Source organism: Halichoeres trimaculatus, unplaced genomic scaffold, assembly GCF_033239565.1.
Source record: "Halichoeres trimaculatus isolate MK-OKI-2021-1 unplaced genomic scaffold, fHalTri1.1 fHalTri1_scaffold_19, whole genome shotgun sequence".
Lineage (NCBI taxonomy): Eukaryota > Metazoa > Chordata > Actinopteri > Labriformes > Labridae > Halichoeres > Halichoeres trimaculatus.
The window spans coordinates 11,284,281-11,305,645 of NW_027437197.1; the positions used below are offsets into that span (position 1 = coordinate 11,284,281).

Consider the following 21,365-nt stretch of genomic DNA (forward strand, 5'->3'; position numbering starts at 1 on the left):
ATTTGAACAACACATAACTATACAGTACATCCACTTTTTATGCTACAGCCTCATTCCAAAATCAAATTCTTTATTTCTCAAAATTCTACACAACACCCCAAAATGACAATGTGATTATTATTTTTCTTTTTTTTTTCTGCAAATTTATAAAAGATAATAAAAAAAACTTAAGAGATAACATGTACATAAGTATTCACAGCCTTTGCTATGTTGCTTAAAGTTAAACTGTAAAAACTAAAAGCTGTATGTTTTTGACCAAACTCCCCTGCAGTGAAATGTGGATAAGACCTCCAAAGCTTACAGTTTGTTTTTCCAAAGAATGATAAATTCCCTCTCTACCACAGACAAAGCTTGATCTTACTCAACCCCACCCCCTTCTCCACATCCCTACATTTGCTTCAGTCAAATGATTTACGTCTAATTACCGGTTATAAGCTCTGCACTTCCTCTGACAGGCTCCATATTAGAAACCAAATCTTATAATTAACCCATCCTCTCACATGAAAGTAATGGCAGTGCTCTTCCCTGTCAGAGGCCCATGTTGATAGTTCTGTCATCTCAGCCCGGCCCTCCCCATTGCTGGCTTTCCAAATATCCCAGCAGTTTAAGGAAAGATGAGCTGCCTAATGGCCTGCTTACGACTGGAGATGAGTGAAGAGATTGACCTTGGAGGGTTTTTTTTAAGTTGAGTTATCTGAGTAGAGAACACATCCACCAGATTAGACAGTAGAGGATGAATAAGATGAGAATAATTCTGACTAAATGTAATCGACATGTTCTCAATTTGACTGTTTTTTCATAAACTCTTATTATTACACTGTTAGGCTCATACTTGTACACAAGACATCTTACAAGGAGCCACACATTATAAAGGTAGAACAGAATACTGCTAAAGGAAAATCTTGTCATTCTGAATTGTGTCATTCAGCTTCTGATACACTGAGCAGAAATATTGTTTCTTTGACTGGAAAATATGGCACTCTTAACAGATTCACCTGCCATGTTTTGACTACTTCACTCTCACCCTGGACTTCTGACGTAAAAGAGAGTAACATGAAGAGAAGTTTACTGACTGAAGAAGGAAAAGGCATCTGTAAAGTGATGCCTAACTGTGGTGAAAGAAATCAAGACAAGAGAGAAAAGCTACTACTTCTACATCCTAGAGTTACTCAGGTAGCGTGATGTACAGTTTACTGTCCTGCTGCAGCACAATGATTATTGGCGTTACTGTTTTGTTGTGATTTTGGCCAGGGCTCGTTTTTATTACATATAGAAATGGCATAAAGACAAAGAAATTAAAGTAGCTTCCAAAAAATAATGAAGGAGAGAACTGTATTTATTTAGCAGCAGCTTTTTCTGTACCCAGAGATCAACACACTTGTTTTTTTTGTCCATACCATATAGGACATTAATAATCTTGATTCACACTTCTGCTTTAGCTTTTTTCCTAATCCAGTAAAGATCCAAACTCGGTAAGTGATTGACAGTAGAGCCTGTTAGTACTATGTTAAGAGCATTTATTTATGAGGTGATTTCTTGAGTTTTAAACAACACTTGTGTGAGACTTGGCTCTGCCCCAGATTGCTGCCGTTGCTGACTGATATAGGAGAGTTTTTGGAGTGGATTAGTGTGACTGAAGGAGCTTGTTGACATCAGATGGCATGGGAACTACGAATCCACACACAAGGCTCAACGGAGGAGCTCATGCAAACCTGCAGCAGGCACGTAGAGACGGGGAAAAACAAATAAACTAAGCCCAAAGCAAGTATCCCCACATTTGGCATGTTCCCATAGACATTTGGGAGAGATGGAGGATAGATACAAAAACATTCTGGATATTGGGGAAATTACTTAGGTGTCTCTGTCTGTGGTTAGATAAAAATCTAAAAAACATGCAACTTACACAGATTTTTTAAAGATATATATGAGGTTGTTTTATCTCAAAATTTTAGTACGTTGTTGCTCAGCTAAAGCAAAACAACCTTATGTTTTTCTTTTCTGGGCCAGCTGTGTATATGCAATATGACAATGAATGCTCTTACAATCAGGCCACATGGAGGAATAATCATATACTGATTATTGAGCGTGGACAATGAGCCTGGAATCCACTCAGCATCAAATGGTAGATAAGCCTGCTGTAAATTCTCACTAAACCTGAGAGAATCATATTATTATAGATAATCCCCTCATTCGGTTTATGTGATGTACTGATGGAAGCAGCCCTAAACTACACACACAGAAATACACACAGGCCACTCTCTTTTCACACTATCTTTCTGCTATTGTCTCAGTTTCATATCCACACAGATGACAGTGCAAAGCAGATGGCTGCTGTGTTTAATGTCACAAAGAGCCTGTTTCAGCTTAATGATGCAGAACTGCCTGAACTCTGTTAAAAGACTTTCATCAGATTAATGTATAGCCCAGAGATTACCAGTGGGACAGTTCAACAGGTCATGAAACACTGATTCACCCAAGTATCTTTAATTTGTCTATTTAAGTCTGATGTAAAATTATCTCCACTTTCATTAAAAATTCTATGGGGTGGCTGTATTTTGATTGCACTCCCTTGCCACCTTGTGGCCCAGAGCCTCTGCACACTGTCGTAAATTACTTTTAGTGAAGTGTGTGTTTTGGAATTAAATGGAAATCAGATAAAAAACAAATTTTCTTTATTCAAGACAACTTTTTACTGGATACAACGTGCTGAGGTTAGGGACTTATCAGTGCAGTTATGTAGCTCTACGATGTGAAACGTGGCATCAAGCAAAGTTTTAACAGCTGGCTATATGTTAGCCTGGTGCTCTGACGCAACCGTAGGCTAATGTGACAACAAGCAAACACTGTCAGTTTGTAAGTAGTTTAGTAGCTGTCTATATTTAGCGCAGCTGGCAGCCCGGTGCTTTAAGACATGTCTGTGATGTGTAACATCAGTAAATCATGGTTAGCTATGTCCTGCCAGTCATCCACTAAGCAGGGCTAACGTAACCTCACTCTTCATTTTATTGATAGACTCTCAAGTTTGAACAGACCACTGCAGAATAACTGCTGCATTTGGGTTGGAATGGTTATGAGCACAAACAGCTTAGCCCCTGTGTTATGGAGTAATACAGCTCCAGCTAAAGGCTAATTAGCCTTCGACTTGGGCCGTATCACCTTACTGTTTAGCTTTCTTCTGCTTTTTCCTTTTTTTTGTCTTACAGTTAGGCTCCTGTGTCCACTATCACTACAAAATTAGTCTTGGAAATTGTTTTCAGCAGATAAAAACACAGATCTCTGTGTTTCATCTCTTCTCACTAGTAAACTTCGTCAGCCGGCGTGGTGTTGTCATAGAGACCTAGATATGCCATAGATTGCTCCAGTCTTGGACGACCTAAACTGAAAGCTAAGAATTATAAATGTAAAATAACCCATAGCCAGCAATATTAGCGCTGATAATCTCATTTAATGTAAAGACATCCCTGACTTGTCTGGCAGGTGGGCAACCTGGAGCTGTCTGCAAAAAAGCCTAGGGCACGCATCTGTGCCTCATCCAAACTTGAAACAAAGCAAGGTTCAGTTCATAGAAAAAGTTTTAAAAGTTTCCTTGAAAATGATATTGGTGTTGCATTGTTTCTAAATGTGTTTCAAGAGGATTGTTTCTTTTCCTGGACATTTATCAAATCACACATATTTAGGCCTCAGCCAGAGGATTGAGCCGAGTGACCCAGATATACCCATGTAAGAAGTTAAACTTGGACTTTAATCTTTGTATATTTTTTCTTTAAAATAACTCCTAAATCAACTCACCATGAGTCCCTTGAAACAGTGACTACACAAACCAAACATTTCTAGTTAAATGACTGTAAATTCACTATGATCCACTTCAGCATGTGTCTTAAGGTGTCACTGAAGTTCCCTGGCTTTTCAACACTTGGCTCTAAATCTCTCAGACTTTTTAAACCTCTCAGCTCCACTGATGTGGCAATAGCCAACACACACATAGACACAGAGCAGAATCACAGGAGAGCCAAATACTTGAACTGAGGTTACCATGCTCATCCTTGCTTGCCTTTTAAACAAGCACAGAAACCCCACCCTTCCCCCCCTAAACCTCCCCTAGCACCCAGGCTCAGGAGCTCTGCCAAAAGCAGTCTAACACTAAACATTCACAGCGCCGGGGAAGAGAAAGCAAACTCTTGGAAGGTACAGGATTGACGTCAGAGAGAGCCACATGTAAGAAATTCCTTCCTAATTACTGGGAATGCTCTGGCTTATTGTATAATAATGTTCTGGTTCATATTCATCTTTTAAAAGGTGGCTCTTTGTTTTATAGCCCTCACAACCTTTTAGTGCAGTAATTCCCTCTGCTCTTCCACTTAAGCTTACCCTATTGTTTCACACTCTTCGTAATAACTTATTCTTTTCTATTTCCCTCCACAGCTTCAGTTTTTTCATCCTCTTCTTTTCCTTCAAACCACCATATTTCCCCTCCTCCTCCACTCCAGCCCATCTCTTTTACTCCAGCTTACAGAACAGCTTTGCAGAAGATGATTTAAATCTGCTAACCAAAACCTACGCCCTCTTCTACAGGATTTCTTTCTTGTGTGCAGTTCGGCAGATGTGTTTGGATTATTTCTGCTGACTGACTGGTCTCACTGCTGCACCTGTTATTCCTCCCTCCAGGAATGCAAACGCACTTCCTGACTCAAACACATGGCCTCATTTTCACATCACTTAAAGGCTGGACTCAACTAATTAGGCTTTCTCTTTATTGTTTTGAGTCGTGCGTTCCCTCAAACAACATTTGTGTAGCACACATAGTTATGACACCTTGTACATAAAGTTTTTACAGTTTGAGGTAATAGCAATGCATGTGGGAGTTTCTTTTTTATGAAGTGTGACATGTTTTGTGGTGGTAAGAGATCTTGAAGTTTGACACAAAAAAAGCTAAGACATCATAAAGTTAATGGTTTATGCTGCTTAGAAAGTAGTAAAAGCATGATCTCACTGTGTTAAATTGGAAGGGGGACAGTGAATGGGCAGCGAGAGGAGATTTATCCTTGCTGATGTTGAAGTTGTTGCTGAATATTTAAACTGCTGATGGGAATCAAACCCAAGCCTCCTCTTTTAAATTGAAGTGCTTGTTATTCATTATACCATGTCACGACTACCTCCTTGTCTCTGATTATGCAATTTAGCCGTACAATCTACAAACAAGATGTTAAAATAAGCTGTAGTCTTGCAGATGACCTATTAGAGATCATGTTAATGCTAATGTTTGTAATGGTCTTTGAATTTCTTGTGTCTGTGTGGATGTGAAGAAGCAAACTTGTGGTTTAAGCAAGAGGGTGGGGCCTCTGATGGGAAAAAAATGGAAGTGATACAGTAGTTTAATTAATTTGTAATGTAATGAACCAAAGGTCTTGCTGTGTGAAAAATGAGGTTGCTAAAAGAGGCTTAAATAACACAAAGATTCTGCACCAAGTTCAGCCCTGGCTTTTTGCTCATTTGTAGATTTTTGCACACATCCAAAGCACAATGGTATCAGCTGCATTTATGACCATGACAGGTCCAGTAATTAAGAAAAAAAAGTTTCTTATATCAAGTTGCCATATGTGTAACCTCACATCCAAGATGGACTGTTTTACACATCTTTGCATTGACTGTATCGCCTTTTTAATTTCTTCCCATAATTAGTGTTAAAGCCGAAAAACAAAAAAAAACATCTCCACAGGGGCTGACATATTGAGCTGGTGCAACCAAGTCATGGCTGAGTCATGGGACTGAGGTTGCACTAACAACATCAATGAAAACACATATAACACATCTGTGATCCCTCAGGTGGGTGCAGTCCACAACAGAGCAGATTGTTGTTTTGAAATGAAGCAGACACTTTTGGCTTTGGAATTATCAATGACACTTCTGTAAGTGACCGTTATGTTTTTTCAACAATTTTTCTCTGCTGTTCTAATCCGAGACAGGACGCCGTAGGGGACCACATTTGTCAAATTAAGACTTAAAGTTCCAGAAAAACTAGCACTTGTTCATCAATCAGAATTAAAACTAAAATAACACAAACTTTGTTTGATAAAAACTCATTTGACATCATTTTTAAGTTCCTAGTGTGGTCTCTTTTCCCTCAGTTAACATAATGGGAACTTGGTCTATGAATAGTTATGGAGCCACTCACCAGAGGGAGCTCTAAATCTTTTGGCCTTAAAGTGAAGCAGCTTTAATTGATAGGCGTACGGCATAGCTGATAAGTGAATAGAGGTTTTTCATATATATATGTGATCCCATTTATTTCTTTAAGCTTTTGTATCAGCTCAAAGCTTTGCAAGATGGATCCATCCAATGACAAACATGGACTCTGGCTGATTCATCTTCTTTGTAAGGTTAGCACGGACCCCAGCATAGAGGAATCAGGGATGCTTTGGAAATATGAATTACCTCAAAGACACATTGGCATACTGTAGCTTTAATGTTATTGGTCCACCCTTACATGTAAGTCAGTCACCAACTAATCACAGGCCTCCAAAATAAGCCCTGATCCTCAAAGCTGGTGGCTGCAGCACACACTTAACATGATTTAACATGACTGGACTTGTTGGCAACCTCATCCATATTCCAGGAGCTGACACACATGGTGAACACAGTTCTTGTGAAAACAGAGTGCAAGACTCGAAAAGGTGTAAATAGCTGCTGTGATTCACAGCGTGCTGTGTCCTGTTTCTTTTTGTCTCTGTCTCTAGCGGACACACTTTTTTTATGCAAGATAAAACTAAGTGAGAGTATTAAGTCATCATAAGGCAACAGAATCAGTGTGAGGGAAAAAGTGATGCTCATGGATTATTTAAGGGTTATACTCAGAGGCTTTTGGCATGAACCTAATGCCGTCAATGTGGCCTCTGTCCTGCCACTTAAATGTGCAATGTCTACAGTGTAGCAGATAGTAGCAAGGGTATGTACTATGACGTACAGCACAGATGCCCTAAAGTTAAGATTTGTCCTAAAAGTTGTCACCTTCTCCCCCCACCGATTCTCATTTGTCACTGCTTTACAAGTATCCACTGCTTTTTGCTGAAGCAGCTGGTCACACTAAACAGAGGTGCTGGGAGTAGTAAAGTTTGGAAAGTTTGACATGTTGTCCTCAAATGAACTTTGGAGGGCCAAAAAAAGTGAGAGTAGTCAAAAGTTGTATTGAGTCATGTTCACAAATGCACAACTGTAGTTTTCTTTCCGTCAACACATATTTTGGATGGGAATCCTTTTCAAGTGAACTATGCCTATGAACAGTTTATATGTATTCATGTCCCAGAGGAGTAGTGCCTCCTTTACTTTTGAAGCAGCAATTAAAACTGTACTCGGTCAAAGTGATACTTAGGTGTACATTTCAGACATTCATATGTGTATATTACGATATTTGTGACCTTTTGCGTAAGCAGTGAGTGGAATCTGCCATGTGATGTCCACATGTGTAGTGCTCTAACAAACACAGAGGCCATTTATTCTACTCATTGACCTGTTCACTCCTCCACAGATGTCTCTTTTCCTCTTCGTACATTTTCAGCCCTTTAATAGTGAAGCGCACACACTCACACCCACACACACACACAGTGGGTCAGTATAAGGTATCAGAGGGATCTCCTGTCTCCCTATGGACTCACTTTGTGTTGCCTGCCTGCTGCCAGACCACATGGCCTCTCTGTCTGAACTCTGTGTGTGTGTGTGTGTGTGTGTGTGTGTGTGTGTGTGTGTGTGTGTGTGTGTGTGTGTGTGTGTGTGTGTGTGTGTGTGTGTGTGTGTGTGTGTGTGTGTGTGTGTGTGTGTGTGTGTGTGGTAGAGTGAGACTGATGGATTGAAGGTCTGAGGGTTTGACGTATAATCCATACTTTTCTTTTTATAAAAGTAAAATATCAGACAGGCATGAGTAGAGCCTTTATATCTACTCTCTCTGATCCTGAATTAAAATCATTTATTTATTATTCAGTTAAGTAATTATATACTTAGTTAATTATTTCCAGATTGACATTTTATTGATGCAAGCCTCAAAGTAAGAATGCCTGAAGCAGATTCACCTTGAAAAACATATCCAATCAAATTCAGCTTTTTTTCACACAGCACCTTTAATGGACACAAGCATGTTGCCCAAATTGCACCACATACAACAAACAATTAAACAGAAAAAAATATTCACATTAATAAATACCAAAAAGCCAAAGCCAGAAAGAAGATATTCAAGTGTTTAAAGGTAATAAGACTTCAGGACAGTAAAAAATAAAGAAAAAAGAAAAATAGGTGCATACCAAATTGATTGAATATATCCTTCCTGTACAAGTAAAACGCTCTGACACATACAAAGCCATGTTTACAGACTCTACAGCTGTACAAACCAAAATGGTGCAAAGTTAAAAATAAAATCAAAGACTGTGGTTGCTCTTGTAGGTTAAAAATGCCCAGAGGAAGAGCTGTGCAGTCAGTAAACTTGACCACAAGTGTTTTTAGCAAGCAGTGGAAGCTCTGGTTGGATGGATTTGATCCTGCACACAGACTCTGACCAATTCATTTCTAAACAGCAGAAAACGTCAGACATTGATATTATTCGCTACTTTTGAAACAGATCATTAAAAGAATAAGACATGCTGCCTTTTCATTCCAAGAATGTCTGACATGTTGAGTAGGATTCAAAGGAATAAAAGCAAAAAATGCTGCAAATTGGCTCCAGCTTTTGGCTGTTGCTACTTGCATTTAACAAAAATGATTTGATCATCAAGTTAAAAAAAAAGGTTTTGTTTGCTGTAATTGTTGATTTGTGGAAATATTCAACAATTTGTTGCCTGACTGCACTGGTATTAGTTTTATGAGGCTTTGAATTAGGGATTTTTCAATGTGAATCATTTCCAAGTTGTTTAAATGGAAATTTATTCTGACTGACAAAAAGGAAAGGATACTTTAACAAAAACAGCCAGATTTGAGCACAGTTCATTCATCAAGCTAAACACAGGATCACTGAGTCTGCAGGTGACTATACCTTACACTAGCAGAGTTAGCAAGCTTTCCCACTCCACTCTAGTTGAGTGGTTGTATTCCAGTTTGACCAGTCACAAACAGCGAACAACTTCATCTTCACTTTCTAGATGAGAATACTGCTAAACTGCACCATGCGAGAAATGCCATCTGTCATCTGTGCTTGTTTACATTTGGATAGTAGAGCATTATAGCAGTATGGCAGAAACCAGAGCTACAGCTGCAGATAGTGGCATATGGCGGTACTGCAGCTTAGACACAAAATATGACATTCTACAAAGATGAAATTGTGGGGTTTTTTTTCATTTAACCAACTAATTTTGGAGCAGATGAGCGGGGGTGATGACTTTTAATAATTTATGCACAGATTCACTTTCAACTGACTCTGCTAATGAAAACATTTTCCACCAAGCTAAACCTTTTGGTCTGCTTCTGGCTCTTGGTGAGGAGGTTTGGCTGGGCTTGTGGCAGCTTCACCTCCCACCATTAACAAGGCAGCAGGATATGTTTTACAGCCTGGCACCTACAAGTGCTGATTGGAGATTCAAGGGCACACCAAAAATTATACCTCCACTCGAACCAGGCTCCAGAGGGTTCTTCATATATGATTGAGTAAATGAAAAACACTGCACCAACAATTCACCAGCTTACTTTTAGAAGACTAGATTAGATAAAACTTTAGCCCTTATATAAAAGCTGATATGTCGGAACAAAAAAATCCAATATTTTAAGCAAAATGAAACTGTCGTCTGACTTGTTAAAAGTACTTAATTTGGTGTTCAGTCACATGATGGACATCTTATTTTGGACTAAATCTCTTTGTATACTGGCTTCCCAGCAGGTTGTCTTCTGGTTCGGAGTGGCGGTGACAGGTTGGCGTGGCTGGCACACTCTCAGACTGGCTCTGAGTTTGGTTGCAGCAGAAGGACAATTTTGGTGGAGCCTCGGCAGACAGGATGGCATAGTTGGCAGAGCGGAGGATGGCAGAACTCTGCAGTTGATACAGAGGGCTGAGAATACACCAGACTGAGATGTAGTGGACTAGACAGGTTGGCATTTCTGGCACAGTGTTGTGGTGGTCGAATGTCAGGTGGAGGAAAAAAGGTGGCCCTGAACACGCTGACTTGGCAGTTTCATCATCTCCAGTAGCAGAAGGAACGATGGGTGTTAACATGCAACTTTGTGTCTTGTGTCAGTTTTTATGAATGTTCTCGTTCATCACGGAAGGGCTCTCCCCACCATTGTACACCGGGTGTGTATCCACTGAAGCAGGCACTACTGCTTCCTGCTAGCCTCTGTGCCAAATTGTCTTCTTGCCAGACGTCGGTAACTTGGCACACTGTCTCTTCCTTTTCCATGTGGTGATCACGTATGTCCGTCCACAAGAAAGTCTGTCGACACACTTCAGCTGTTACAAGAAGGATATAATGACACATGTTAAAAGAGTAAATGCTTGGAGACGTACATGTATTCTTTTTTTTCTTGGTGTCTGTGTATTTTTACAGGCCACATTCATATTCATGATCATGTCCGAGTGGAGAAAGACTGTGCTGAACTGTTGCTGTAGGGAATGCAGATAGCACAGGTCAACACATTAGAGTATCCATCAGGCTTCTATCCTTCGCTGTGTTTTTTTGTTGTAACTCTGATACATACAACTCTGCACGCAATAACACCCTGAAGGACATATGGTGAATAATACCATATGACAGCATTACATTACAGTGCCCAAGCTCATACTGTCTCGCATCTATTTCCATAGGAACCATCTCCACTCAAAGCAGAACCAGAGCTTGGACAATGAGCTATACGCGGTAGTGAACCTCCGTCTCTTACTTCGCTTCAACTTTCTTTGCTTTTACAGCTGAAACATATGATAATGATTGGAATGTAGAGAGGGAAATATGTTCAATTAGACTAAGAGGATGGATAAGGATGGTTTTTCACAGGGACTGTAAACACACTATGAAGGGCAGAGTTGACAGCCATAGGGGTGCCATTTATTTATCAGTACACCCAGTTGAGATTGCCAATTAACTTTTTAATTCAGGGTCCAGAGATAATTTATCCCAACGACTGCATGAATCCTCCAGATTTTTCCTCTGACACATGAGATCAAAAAATGTTTGGTTGATTACTTCTGTGTCCCTTTTAACCAAATCTCTAAAAATGTTTTTGACACAGTATTTCACTTAGTGTTTGGAGTCCTTGAAAATTAAACTGACTGGAAGTTAACGTTGACACATGACCAATAAATTTATCGGTTTTGTGCCTAATATTGCTCAAGAGGGCCCGTGGTTATTTAGCTCAGTTGTTTTACTTCCTGAGCCTCAGTCAGCTCCAGACAATGTAAACTCCTGGTTATAAAAGTAAACTCAAAAACCTTATTTACACATCATTTTTCAGTCATCTGGAGATGGAGTTGTTTTTACCATTGTAAAGTTTGAGCCCAACAACATTAATTAACCTTGCTGCGCAGCTTGCGGAAAATACTTCACTTTTGCTATGTGGGGTGTGGGTGTTATTTGCAATAAATGCATAAGGACTCATTTAAATGTGTGGGGAAAAAAAATACAAAGCTGACACACAGAGACACTGTTTGCAATGCAGCATTGTTTATGAAGCATTAAACCTTGTTTACTTGCTTTGTGAATCAGATGATTTCTGGTCATTGGATTGATTCTTGGTCCCTTTCTGATTTAGTGCTTGTCATACCCTCCCTCACATTCCCTGTCTTTCTCAAGCTACCCTCTTTTTAAAGAAAAGAAAAAAGAAAACCACAAAAATCTTAACTTATAATATCTGAATGTATTTCTGTTTGAAACCTTTAGATGATTTGATGTTTGAATTTGAATACCTTGATTTATGACTAAATACACTGAAGCCATTAAGGCTGCTCATAGTCTTGGAAAACAGTTTAAATGTGACTGATTCACCGGTTAAAAAGAGCTTTTAAATGTCAGGAACAAAATAACAGGATGTGAAATAACGCTATTATTACAATATAGATAAAATGTCAGTGAGTGAAATTCATAAAGAGGAGTAGAACTAACTTCCCCCACCCCCCAACATCCCCATCTTCAGTTTCTATCAGACTCTAAAGCACTAATAACCAAAAATCATTGCTTCTCTTCCCGTTAAAGAGTGCCCCCTCCTTGGTCTGAGTGTTTGTTTGATGTGATTACCATGGTGATACCCTCTCATCACTGTGTGCTAAGGCAGAAAACACTTGACCCGTCTTCCTCTCCAGGTGCTAGAGGTCATAATCTGCTGCTCCGTCATGGGTGGAAAACCAATAAACCTGCCTGCTTTCCATGAGTTATGTTTCCTGAACACACAGAGATAAATATACACATCCATACAATCCCTTCTGTTTTTGTTTGAAGTCTGCAAACACTCACAAACACACTGCCATGAAGATTTGTCTTAAATATCTTCTTCCTGGTCTATATTCAAAAGAATCTAAGGGTTCTTGCTGAATTAGAGAGGGTCATTACTAAGTGCAACCAAGGCAAGATGCAAAACCCCCACATGCACTTTCAGCTTGTGTGTGTTTGTGTGTTTCAGTGTGTGATTGCTTGGCCTGTCTCTCGCCTATCAAACTCTGGTGTCATCTTTCTGCCATCTGCCACTGCCACCCTACTGACATGCACACACACACGTACACAGACATGCACACACACATTGAGCCTGTATGTACTGTAATACTCTTTCATAACAAAATCTTCCCTCCGCTCTCCTCTTCCAGAGGAAGCCATGCCCCCCCTCTCCTCTCGCTGCAGTTGATGTGGTTTCTTTTTTTTTTTTTGTTTTGTTTTCTGGACTGCATTTGTATTTGTCTGGAATATAGATAAAAGCGTATACATTTGGTATGTGTTTGTATGTGAGATATGAATATTTAATTCAGCCCCTCCCTCCATCATGTATTAATCATGGAGCAGTCTGCTAAGGCTGAAAATAGCGCCCAGCAGCCCAGAAAAATAAAATCCATAGTAGTGATGGGTATGTCATGTGCGGCTGCTCGTTTATGTGTGACACAGCACATGGCTTCTGCTCACACTTTCCTGCACACTTAGTTTCCTTCCCACTCTTTCAGGGATAAAAGTGGTGGTGGACATTTCTGATGTTTCCCTGTTTGAGACATTTTGGCAGTTTTTTTAGTGTTGCTATCTTTGAAAAACTTGTTTTGATTAATTCTCTTGTGTAGCACAGATTTTCTACTGAACTCTGAAAAACATCCCACTGTGCTTGCACTGCCTGACACCCACTGAGTATAGAAAGATAGAAATATGTGACTGTGGGAAAATCTGCTTCCTGAAAGTGGTGATAACTAACAGAATTACTGACCCCAGCATCCAAACCAGCTGCCAATCTTACGCTGATGTATATGATGTATACCTTCACTGAAAAGCTTTAATGCTGCAAGCTGGAGTAATGTAACAGTATAGGTATTAAATTCTTCTTTTTCTTTTCTTCAATTTGACAGTAAATGAGTTCAGAGCTAAATCCAAGCCAGGTTTCAGCATGAATATTGTCTTTGGTCACACCATGTGGTGTTCAAGCTGAAAAACAAAAAAAATGTCTTTCCCTCAAGGCTTTAGACAAATTAAGCTCAGTCAGATTTGTAATGATTTTTAGAATACAAGTGGAAAATATAGAATAGATAGAAACAAAATGTCTGAGTAATTTTTTGAGCAGTTGACTCCAACTAAATTGTAGGCCCCTGTAGGGATGGGTTCCTGATAAGGTATTTTTGTAGGTACCGACTAGGGATGGGTACTGAATTAGGTACTTTTGTAGGTACCGACCAAAATATGTCACAAGTACTGGATACCTATTCACAAAAAATCAAAAAGTGCTATGTTTAGGTACCTAAATGCATCCTTGTGATGTTGGGGGAGTGGAAGAGTAGGCGATTTTCCATGCTGGGCATGAGCACAGCATTATAAGGTTAAATATTAAATTTTAATTAAAAACAACAAAAAAATATTTTTAAACAAATTGATATTTTTACCAAATAAGCACAAAAAAGTACAGAAAATTGGTACCGTTGAGTACCAGTACCGTTTGCTAGGTACCAGACATTGGTACTGTATCATTTCAAATGTGGAAGGTACCCATCCCTTGTTCCGACTGAATTCAGTCAAAAGAACCAGGTACCGATTCACGAAAAATGGAACGGTACCATCTTTAGGTACCTAAATGCATCCTTGTGACTGCGAGGGAGTGGAAGAGTAGGAGATTTTCCATGCTGGACATGGACTAAGCATTGCAATATTACAAATTGAAGAATAAATTTGTTAAATGGAAAAAAAGAGATTTTATTATGAAACAAATTTATATTTTTTTACCACATAAGCACAAAAAAGTATTGGAAATTGGTACCGTCGAGTACCAATACCGATTGCCAGGTACTGGGCATTGGTACCAAATTGTTTCAAATGTGAAAGGTACCCATCCCTAGGCCCCTGATATGGAGTGAAGGGGTCTTTTTTCTTCTCTAAGTTTAAAATCTTTGTTTTGTCTTAATTCTCACTCCTCTTCAATCTCTGTTTTTCTCCATTTTCACATCTGTTAGTTTATACCTCTTTTTCCTGTGAGCTGTAGGCAGATGTTGTAAATTTGAATCTACTCAGCTGCTTATTTTCATTTTGCAAACTTTATTAAGCATTCATCTCCTTCTCATCAACAGGTAGCTTGAGCAGCAAAGAGCATCCTCTGGAACTTCTTAAACCAGCCACAAACAACCATTTCGGTAAGAAATCTACATTTCCATAAATCTGTGTGTTCACTCATGAGTTGATGGATGTACAAGATGGAATCCACTACTTGAAGATGGGTTATTATAATTCCCCATGTTTTAGACATGAATATAAAGTAACAGTGCTGACTGTCCAAAGAAAATGTGCAGATTTCAACACCACATCTCTGAATCTGTCTGTAAACCGCTCAAAATACCAATATTAAACACATTTATTGTAATATCCTCAGAATCCACATCTGTGTAGTCCATAGTGATGCATATTAATAAGTGACCTTTGGAAAACTCAGCTAAAAAACACCAGATATTAATTTATTAATAGCAGCACTGACCCTGGTGCGTCTCCACTCAGTGCCATCACTTCACTACCTCCCTCAGTGCTCAGGGATGGATCATGTCATGTCCTCTGGTTAACTGATGTGTAATGCAGAACATCAGAGCGGTTAGTGATAACGTGGTGGCCTTAGCTGGCTAATGCCTGGTTCAGAAATATACTCCGTCAGTGCCTGTTTATGAGGAAACATATAATTTACTCCTGAGTATGTTATCATTTCCACCAGCTGACGTCGCATGTTGTTTTTAGTAAACGGCACTGTATTATTCAGTGAGCCACTCTTTTTTAGAATTTGCACTGCACATGCCGGCGCTCATGTGCGTGGAAACCAAAGTATATGTGGAAGGAAACAGTTTGTTGGAACTTCACGCTCTTGTTGACAGGAACGAGAGCGATCGCGCCACATCAGCATGTCATCAACCCACAAGCGGTATGTTTGTCCCATGTGGCAGAAGGAAATGCTGATGCAGTAATGATGTCACAGATACAAGTGCCAAGACTTTGAGCTCTAGCCTGTTAATAACATGTTTCCTTGCTCTCAGCGATGATACACTCTTCTGCATAAATACACAGAGAGGTTGTGCACATACTCACACAGTGTTCAGGCTAATTATGCTTGTCCGAAGACTGTTTGAGGTTGAACTTTTGAGGAAATGCCAAAGAAAAGCTTCATTACGTGAAATGGAGAAACAAGATTAGAGATTGAAATCATCCAGTTTTTAACTTGGATTTTGAAAGTTGAGTTCCTGAATCTAAAGACTTCAAGTGAGCCAGAAAACTCTTTCACAGCATCTTCTGCAGTTCAAGAATATTCACCACACTTCTTCGTATTCCACTTTTTATAAATAAATGTTGGACGGAAATGCTGAGATGTAGTCATGAAAAAAAAACATTTTTGTTGAATATACTTCTATGAAAACGTTTTTCTTTTGCTCAGAAAGTTACTCTTGCTTTTTGATATGCAAAGAAAATATCAAACATAAGTTCATAAGATGTAGTCAAAGGAAACCAACTCTTAGATTTTGATGATTTGCAGATACCTTAAATCCTGAAGTTAACTTGCAATAGTCAAAAGAAAAGATGATCATGTTTTATGCCCCATACACTGTTACAACAGCCTCAAATCATCCGACTCAGCCCATCAATCAAATACCGCATCAAAATTCACAGTTTGGTTAGTCCCTAATAATAACAAATCGTTTCAGCGCCTGCCAAAAAAAGACAACAACATTTTATTGAAATAATTACACTACAATGCTCTGTTAGCACATTCATTCGATGTGTTAGAATTAATTAAGTGGGTGCCAAGAGCAACAGTAACACGTCCTGTGTGTGTGTATATGTGTGTGTGTCTGTGTGTTTGTCTCTTACTTTTGAGGTCTATTACAAAACAGGACTGAAAGAGAAAGCAACAGCTGCAGTCGGTTCTGGTGACCTTAAAAATGATTGGTCTGTGTGTGTTTTGTGCATTTTCTTTCAGAGAAGTTTGTCATTAAAGTAAGAATGCGTGTCAAAGAGAGATGATGACTAATTAGAGAACTTAATCAAGAGGAAGAGTGAGGTGGGGAAGGATGATGAAGGAGACTGGGTGATGGGAACAGATTTGGGTGCATATTAAGCAGGATGACTAAATGGTGCACAGGAGGAGGTACTGTAAGAGGAGCAGAAGTCAGTACCTCTCAGGGTCGCTTCCGCACTTAGACCTGAATGTGGCTTTGCTAGGATCCGCCAATTCATATGTGACATGAAGAGAGGGAGTAAAATTGTAAGTGTGTGTATGTGTGTGTGAGAGTGTGTATGCGAGGCACGTCTGTCCATCCATCCTGCCATAGAGCCTAAACTAAGCTCTTTTCTCCCCAAGCCAAAACAGCTTTCTCCCACTCTGCACAAATTAGCAGCAGCCCACGCTCCACTCACACATAACTGTCAGAGCACAGACACTGCAGGGAGTGAGGAGGAGTGAGGGGAAGGTGAGAGAAGTGATGAGGAAGGAGGGGGGAGGAAGAATTAGGAGAAGAGGACGTGGAGAAAAAAAGAGGAGCAGAAGAGACGGATAATTCAGACCAGAAGTGTTTTGGATCTTGCAGAAGGGCTTCGTTACAGATCCCTCCACCACAGCCTGGTGTGCACTGTTGGTGATCATCAAGAAACGTGATGGTCGTCTTTTTTGAGTATTTAAGTGATAATGCTTTGTGCACATGTCCGTTTGAGTGCTGATATAAAGGCTCAGCTGAATGTGAGGCGGGAGGGAACGTTAAAAGCAGAGAATGAAGAGCTGTTAGCACAGGAGGAGGCAGACCTGTTAGCCAGGTTCTTTTTTCTGAATGAACTGCTTATCTTTATTTGAAAATGTTAATTATAGCTGAGCAACTAAGAGAGAGATGAGGGAGGGAAGGAGACAGGTACAACGCATGCATAAATGAAAGCTAATGGGGAGGAGAATGAGATGTGTTTTGCACCCTCCTGTAAATTGTGCTGTGCTAATTCTGCATTCAGATGTGGTCAAGCGCATAAAACCTCTTTGAATTAAAATGTGAAAGACAGAGACATGGGAGGAGCACAGCAGTTTAAGGAGAAAAAGTCCTTGATAAATAGAAAAAGAGGAATGAAAAAAGGCACATTATGCAAATATCAGCAGGCTTATTACCATTTCAAAACTCTGGGAAGGAAATCACAGAAAGTGGAGAGAAGTATAATTTCAGGCAACGCCAAATCCATTCCCGCTCTCTGTGTCTCTGCGTTTCTCTGCATTTCTTTTAAATCTTCTCCCCTCTCACTCACTCACACATCACATTTGCTCTTTCTCTTGCTTTTACACTCCACTCCACTTTATTTCTCGGCATGTGGTTGCTATTTCTGGTCTTACTTGGCCTCTGGTTTTTTCATGTTTGATCTGCACAATTTGCAGATTTATACACCTGCTTCTCAAACCTTTCAAGTACAAGGAAGGGCTCGTCTTTGCCTCACACACCAAAGGATGATCTGGTAATTGTAATATTTGTTGGACTACTTTAATCGCAACAAATGATTGTGACATGACAGTTATTTAGCTGAAGGTAGACTTTAGAAAATGGGAACACTGAGGCCATGAAGAGATGCACATGTTCACCAAGAAGACTCAGGTAGGCTTTAGTTTTTAAGCAATGCTTCTCAGATTATTAGCTTTAGTGTGAAGTATCTTTTCTCACCAAGCTATTCCCTACAGGTTACATCAGTATATGCTGTTTGAACCACAATGCAGAAGGATAGACTGATTTATTCATGCACTTCAATCTTCTCAATCCCAAGATGGCCAACAATGATGCTCAGCAGCAGCACATATCAGATCCAGCATGAGAATCCTAAGCCTGGCTTGCTTTAGCTTACATCATAGGCACGCACATAGCTTCCTCAAGAATGCAAGAGTGGATCAAAATGACGCAGACTGCTAGTTCTGTGATTGGTTTGTTGGGTAGCATGCTTTTTCAAAATCCCTGTTTAACGTCTGTTCAGTACTTCTCTCCTGACATCTACTCTTTTCATCTTTGAGACAATTGAAGTAAAATCAATAGCTTTCAGCATTAATCAGGATATAGGCTCGAGGTTGATATGATTTTCACTGACATGCAGAAAATGTATAAGGACCAGAAACTGGGGATGTGACTGCAGACTTTTCAGCTCAGGAGTGTGTAGTGCAGTTTTTTCAGCGTAGCTACATCAACAAGTGAACATAGAAGTATAACCATGCCAATGTGCAGCTGCAGTAGTTGACAGCGTAATGTGGATGGCAGAAGCTGGTACGAAATGACAATATTTCATTTAAAAAAATCAAGGGAGAATGTGAGAATTTCTCTGCCAATTTGGATCCAAACCCCTTTCAAAAATAAAGAACAGAGTCTCTCCCAGCTCTTTGTGCTGTGATGAGAGGAAAAGTAGAAACAATTCTGCAGAGCTGCACTCACTGACCACAGCCGGACTTCATGTGCCATAGATTCTTCGTGACAGTTACTCTCACTCTAATCGACGACAAACTGCAGATGTGCTCTTTTGTGTTTCATTCTGGGTGATGGCTGTAGTTATTGACACCACAGCGGGGAGTGATGTAACTGTTAGGGGCACAAAGGCATCAAATATGAACAGATTTGCTTTCCACTTTTGGTTAGCCCAGGCCCATTTAAGCTTTTTGCCTGTGGTTACTCATGAAACTGTTCTCTCAGTTTGAGCCATGTAATGGCTTGAGCTGCTCACTGAGAGCTTACAGACACTTTTCATTTTTAGAGAATGTCATGTGTGTGTATCTCAGGGGATCGGTGGATTCTGAAACACTCAAACCACCACATCTGGAACCAACCATTGTTGCATTTATACCAAATGTATGTTCTGGTAAGTGTCTGTCCAACCATAAATGAACACCATGATCATGAAGTTTTGGACTGAATGGTTACAATGTATTAAAGTGTTACCAGAATACTATTCTCCTTTATCCTCTTTAGGACCCAGCGTCCACATATGTGGACATTACATTTCTGCATCTCACCCCAAGGTTATCAGTTAATAGATTTTTTTTTTTTAAATTTAGATCTAGAAGTAAAAATCATACATATTCATGTTCGTCTAAACTGCGAAGACACCCTTCGATTTAGCCACTCTTCCTTTCTGTTTTTGAAATTCCATGTGCTTATTTTTGGTGATTGCCACATTAATTTTTAGATAAAAGATGTGAAAACAGGAAAATGGAAATACAGTGTACAGGAAAAGGGATTTGTGTCAAGATGCCAGAGATGAAGAGTGAGGTGTGTTCCAGAGGACACTCTGTCTGCAGGTCACTATGACCGCGTGAAGTCACTTGTGCCACAGCCAGACCCCTGCTGCCTTCCTCCCCATTCATTCTGTCTTGTGTGGGTGTATGTGTGTGTGTGTTTTTGTGTGCGAATGAATACTTGACCTTAATCCTGACATTGCAGATATGTGTGTTTGTGTTTGCTGTGCACATGTCCTGGGTTGATGAGCCGATCATTTAGTCTGCCTCTGTGCCCAGTCTTTTAATTTTGCTTTAGCTGCACTGGGAATTCGCAGGAGTTATCCCAGAGAGAAACATCTGTAATGAATCAAAACACTTTGTTATTTTCAGTTATAGCTGAAGAAAAATCAGCTGATGTCTTGCAAAAACTGTGAGAATTTCTAGAAAACTTTTTCATTCGTGTAATTACACGAGTGCTGATTGATAGTTGAAATGACCTGATTTTCCTGCGATGCAGCAGTGACTGACACAGTCAGCACCTGCTTGACCTGCCACTCTTTCTAATGGCAGATAACCTGTTTTATACCCACATGCTCGTTGGAGAGCGCACACGCCCCACAGGCCCTGGTGCCAGTTCCCCAGATGGGAACCCAAAGCCGCCTGCCGCCCCCACATACCCCCTGACCTGGCATGCCCGCACCAGACTGTTGCCAGTTTGGTACAGTCAGGAGTCAGTGGGCAGCTGCTTCTTTTCTGCTTTGCCACCATGAGGCACAGATACACACACACAAACACACACATACAGTAAAGAAAGTCAATGTCATAGGCTTCAGGATGCTTTCATAACAGCTCCTCTGAACTCCTGGTGAACCAAAACACAATGTAAACACATTGTTTCATCTTATCTCCATAAATCTGCTTTCTATAATAGTATATGGGTGTTTTGCTTGAATTGTTGTGCAAATAGAGGCTTGATTTCAGTAAGTGTTGTATTTTTCTTATTGCAGGTTTTATCTGCAAAACATCAATTTAAATTGATAATGTACATTGTATTTTTAATGGAGTAAAGTTTAATGAAATGTTAATCCAGCGTTGTATCGTAGCATTTTTTAAAAGCAGTAAGTTAAAGCAAACCGCAAGATATCCAGGAGTAGAGGTGAAAACAGGTTGGATCCTTGGAGACAGATCTGAGTTATAAGGGGAATGAAAGTGTACCAGTGCCTAATTATAACTGCAGACATAGCCCCAGGTTGTGGCCTTTCTGTTAACCCCAGACACACTCTCTCTTCACATTTGGTGTCTAGGAAAGTATGGCAAAGTGCTGAGAGCCAGACTTGTTTTTGTCTTCCAGGAGAGCAGGCAATGCTTTAACCTACTTTGTCTGCCTCAGTGCCGTTATCCTGACAGGCAGTGTGGGCTGGACTGTGTGTTGGAGAGAGTTTTGTGGGTTGTTGTAGAGGGGAAATGATTTTACCATGTTGCCATGTCATGAATTTTGTATATAAGGCCTGGTGGGTTTTTGCCAATGTGGTTGGCTGGTG

The 21,365-nt window shown here is 40.0% G+C and overlaps 1 protein-coding gene across 1 annotated transcript in view; it reads left to right on the forward strand.

Annotated features, from left to right (window-relative positions):
- The window catches only part of hdac4 (histone deacetylase 4), a 115,983-nt gene that overhangs the window by 28,120 nt on the left and 66,498 nt on the right, over positions 1–21,365 (forward strand). Inside the window, exon 3 of the mRNA XM_074694570.1 lies at positions 14,702–14,764. Within this exon, the coding sequence (XP_074550671.1) occupies positions 14,702–14,764 (63 nt within the window). The remainder of the gene's footprint in view (positions 1–14,701; positions 14,765–21,365) is intronic.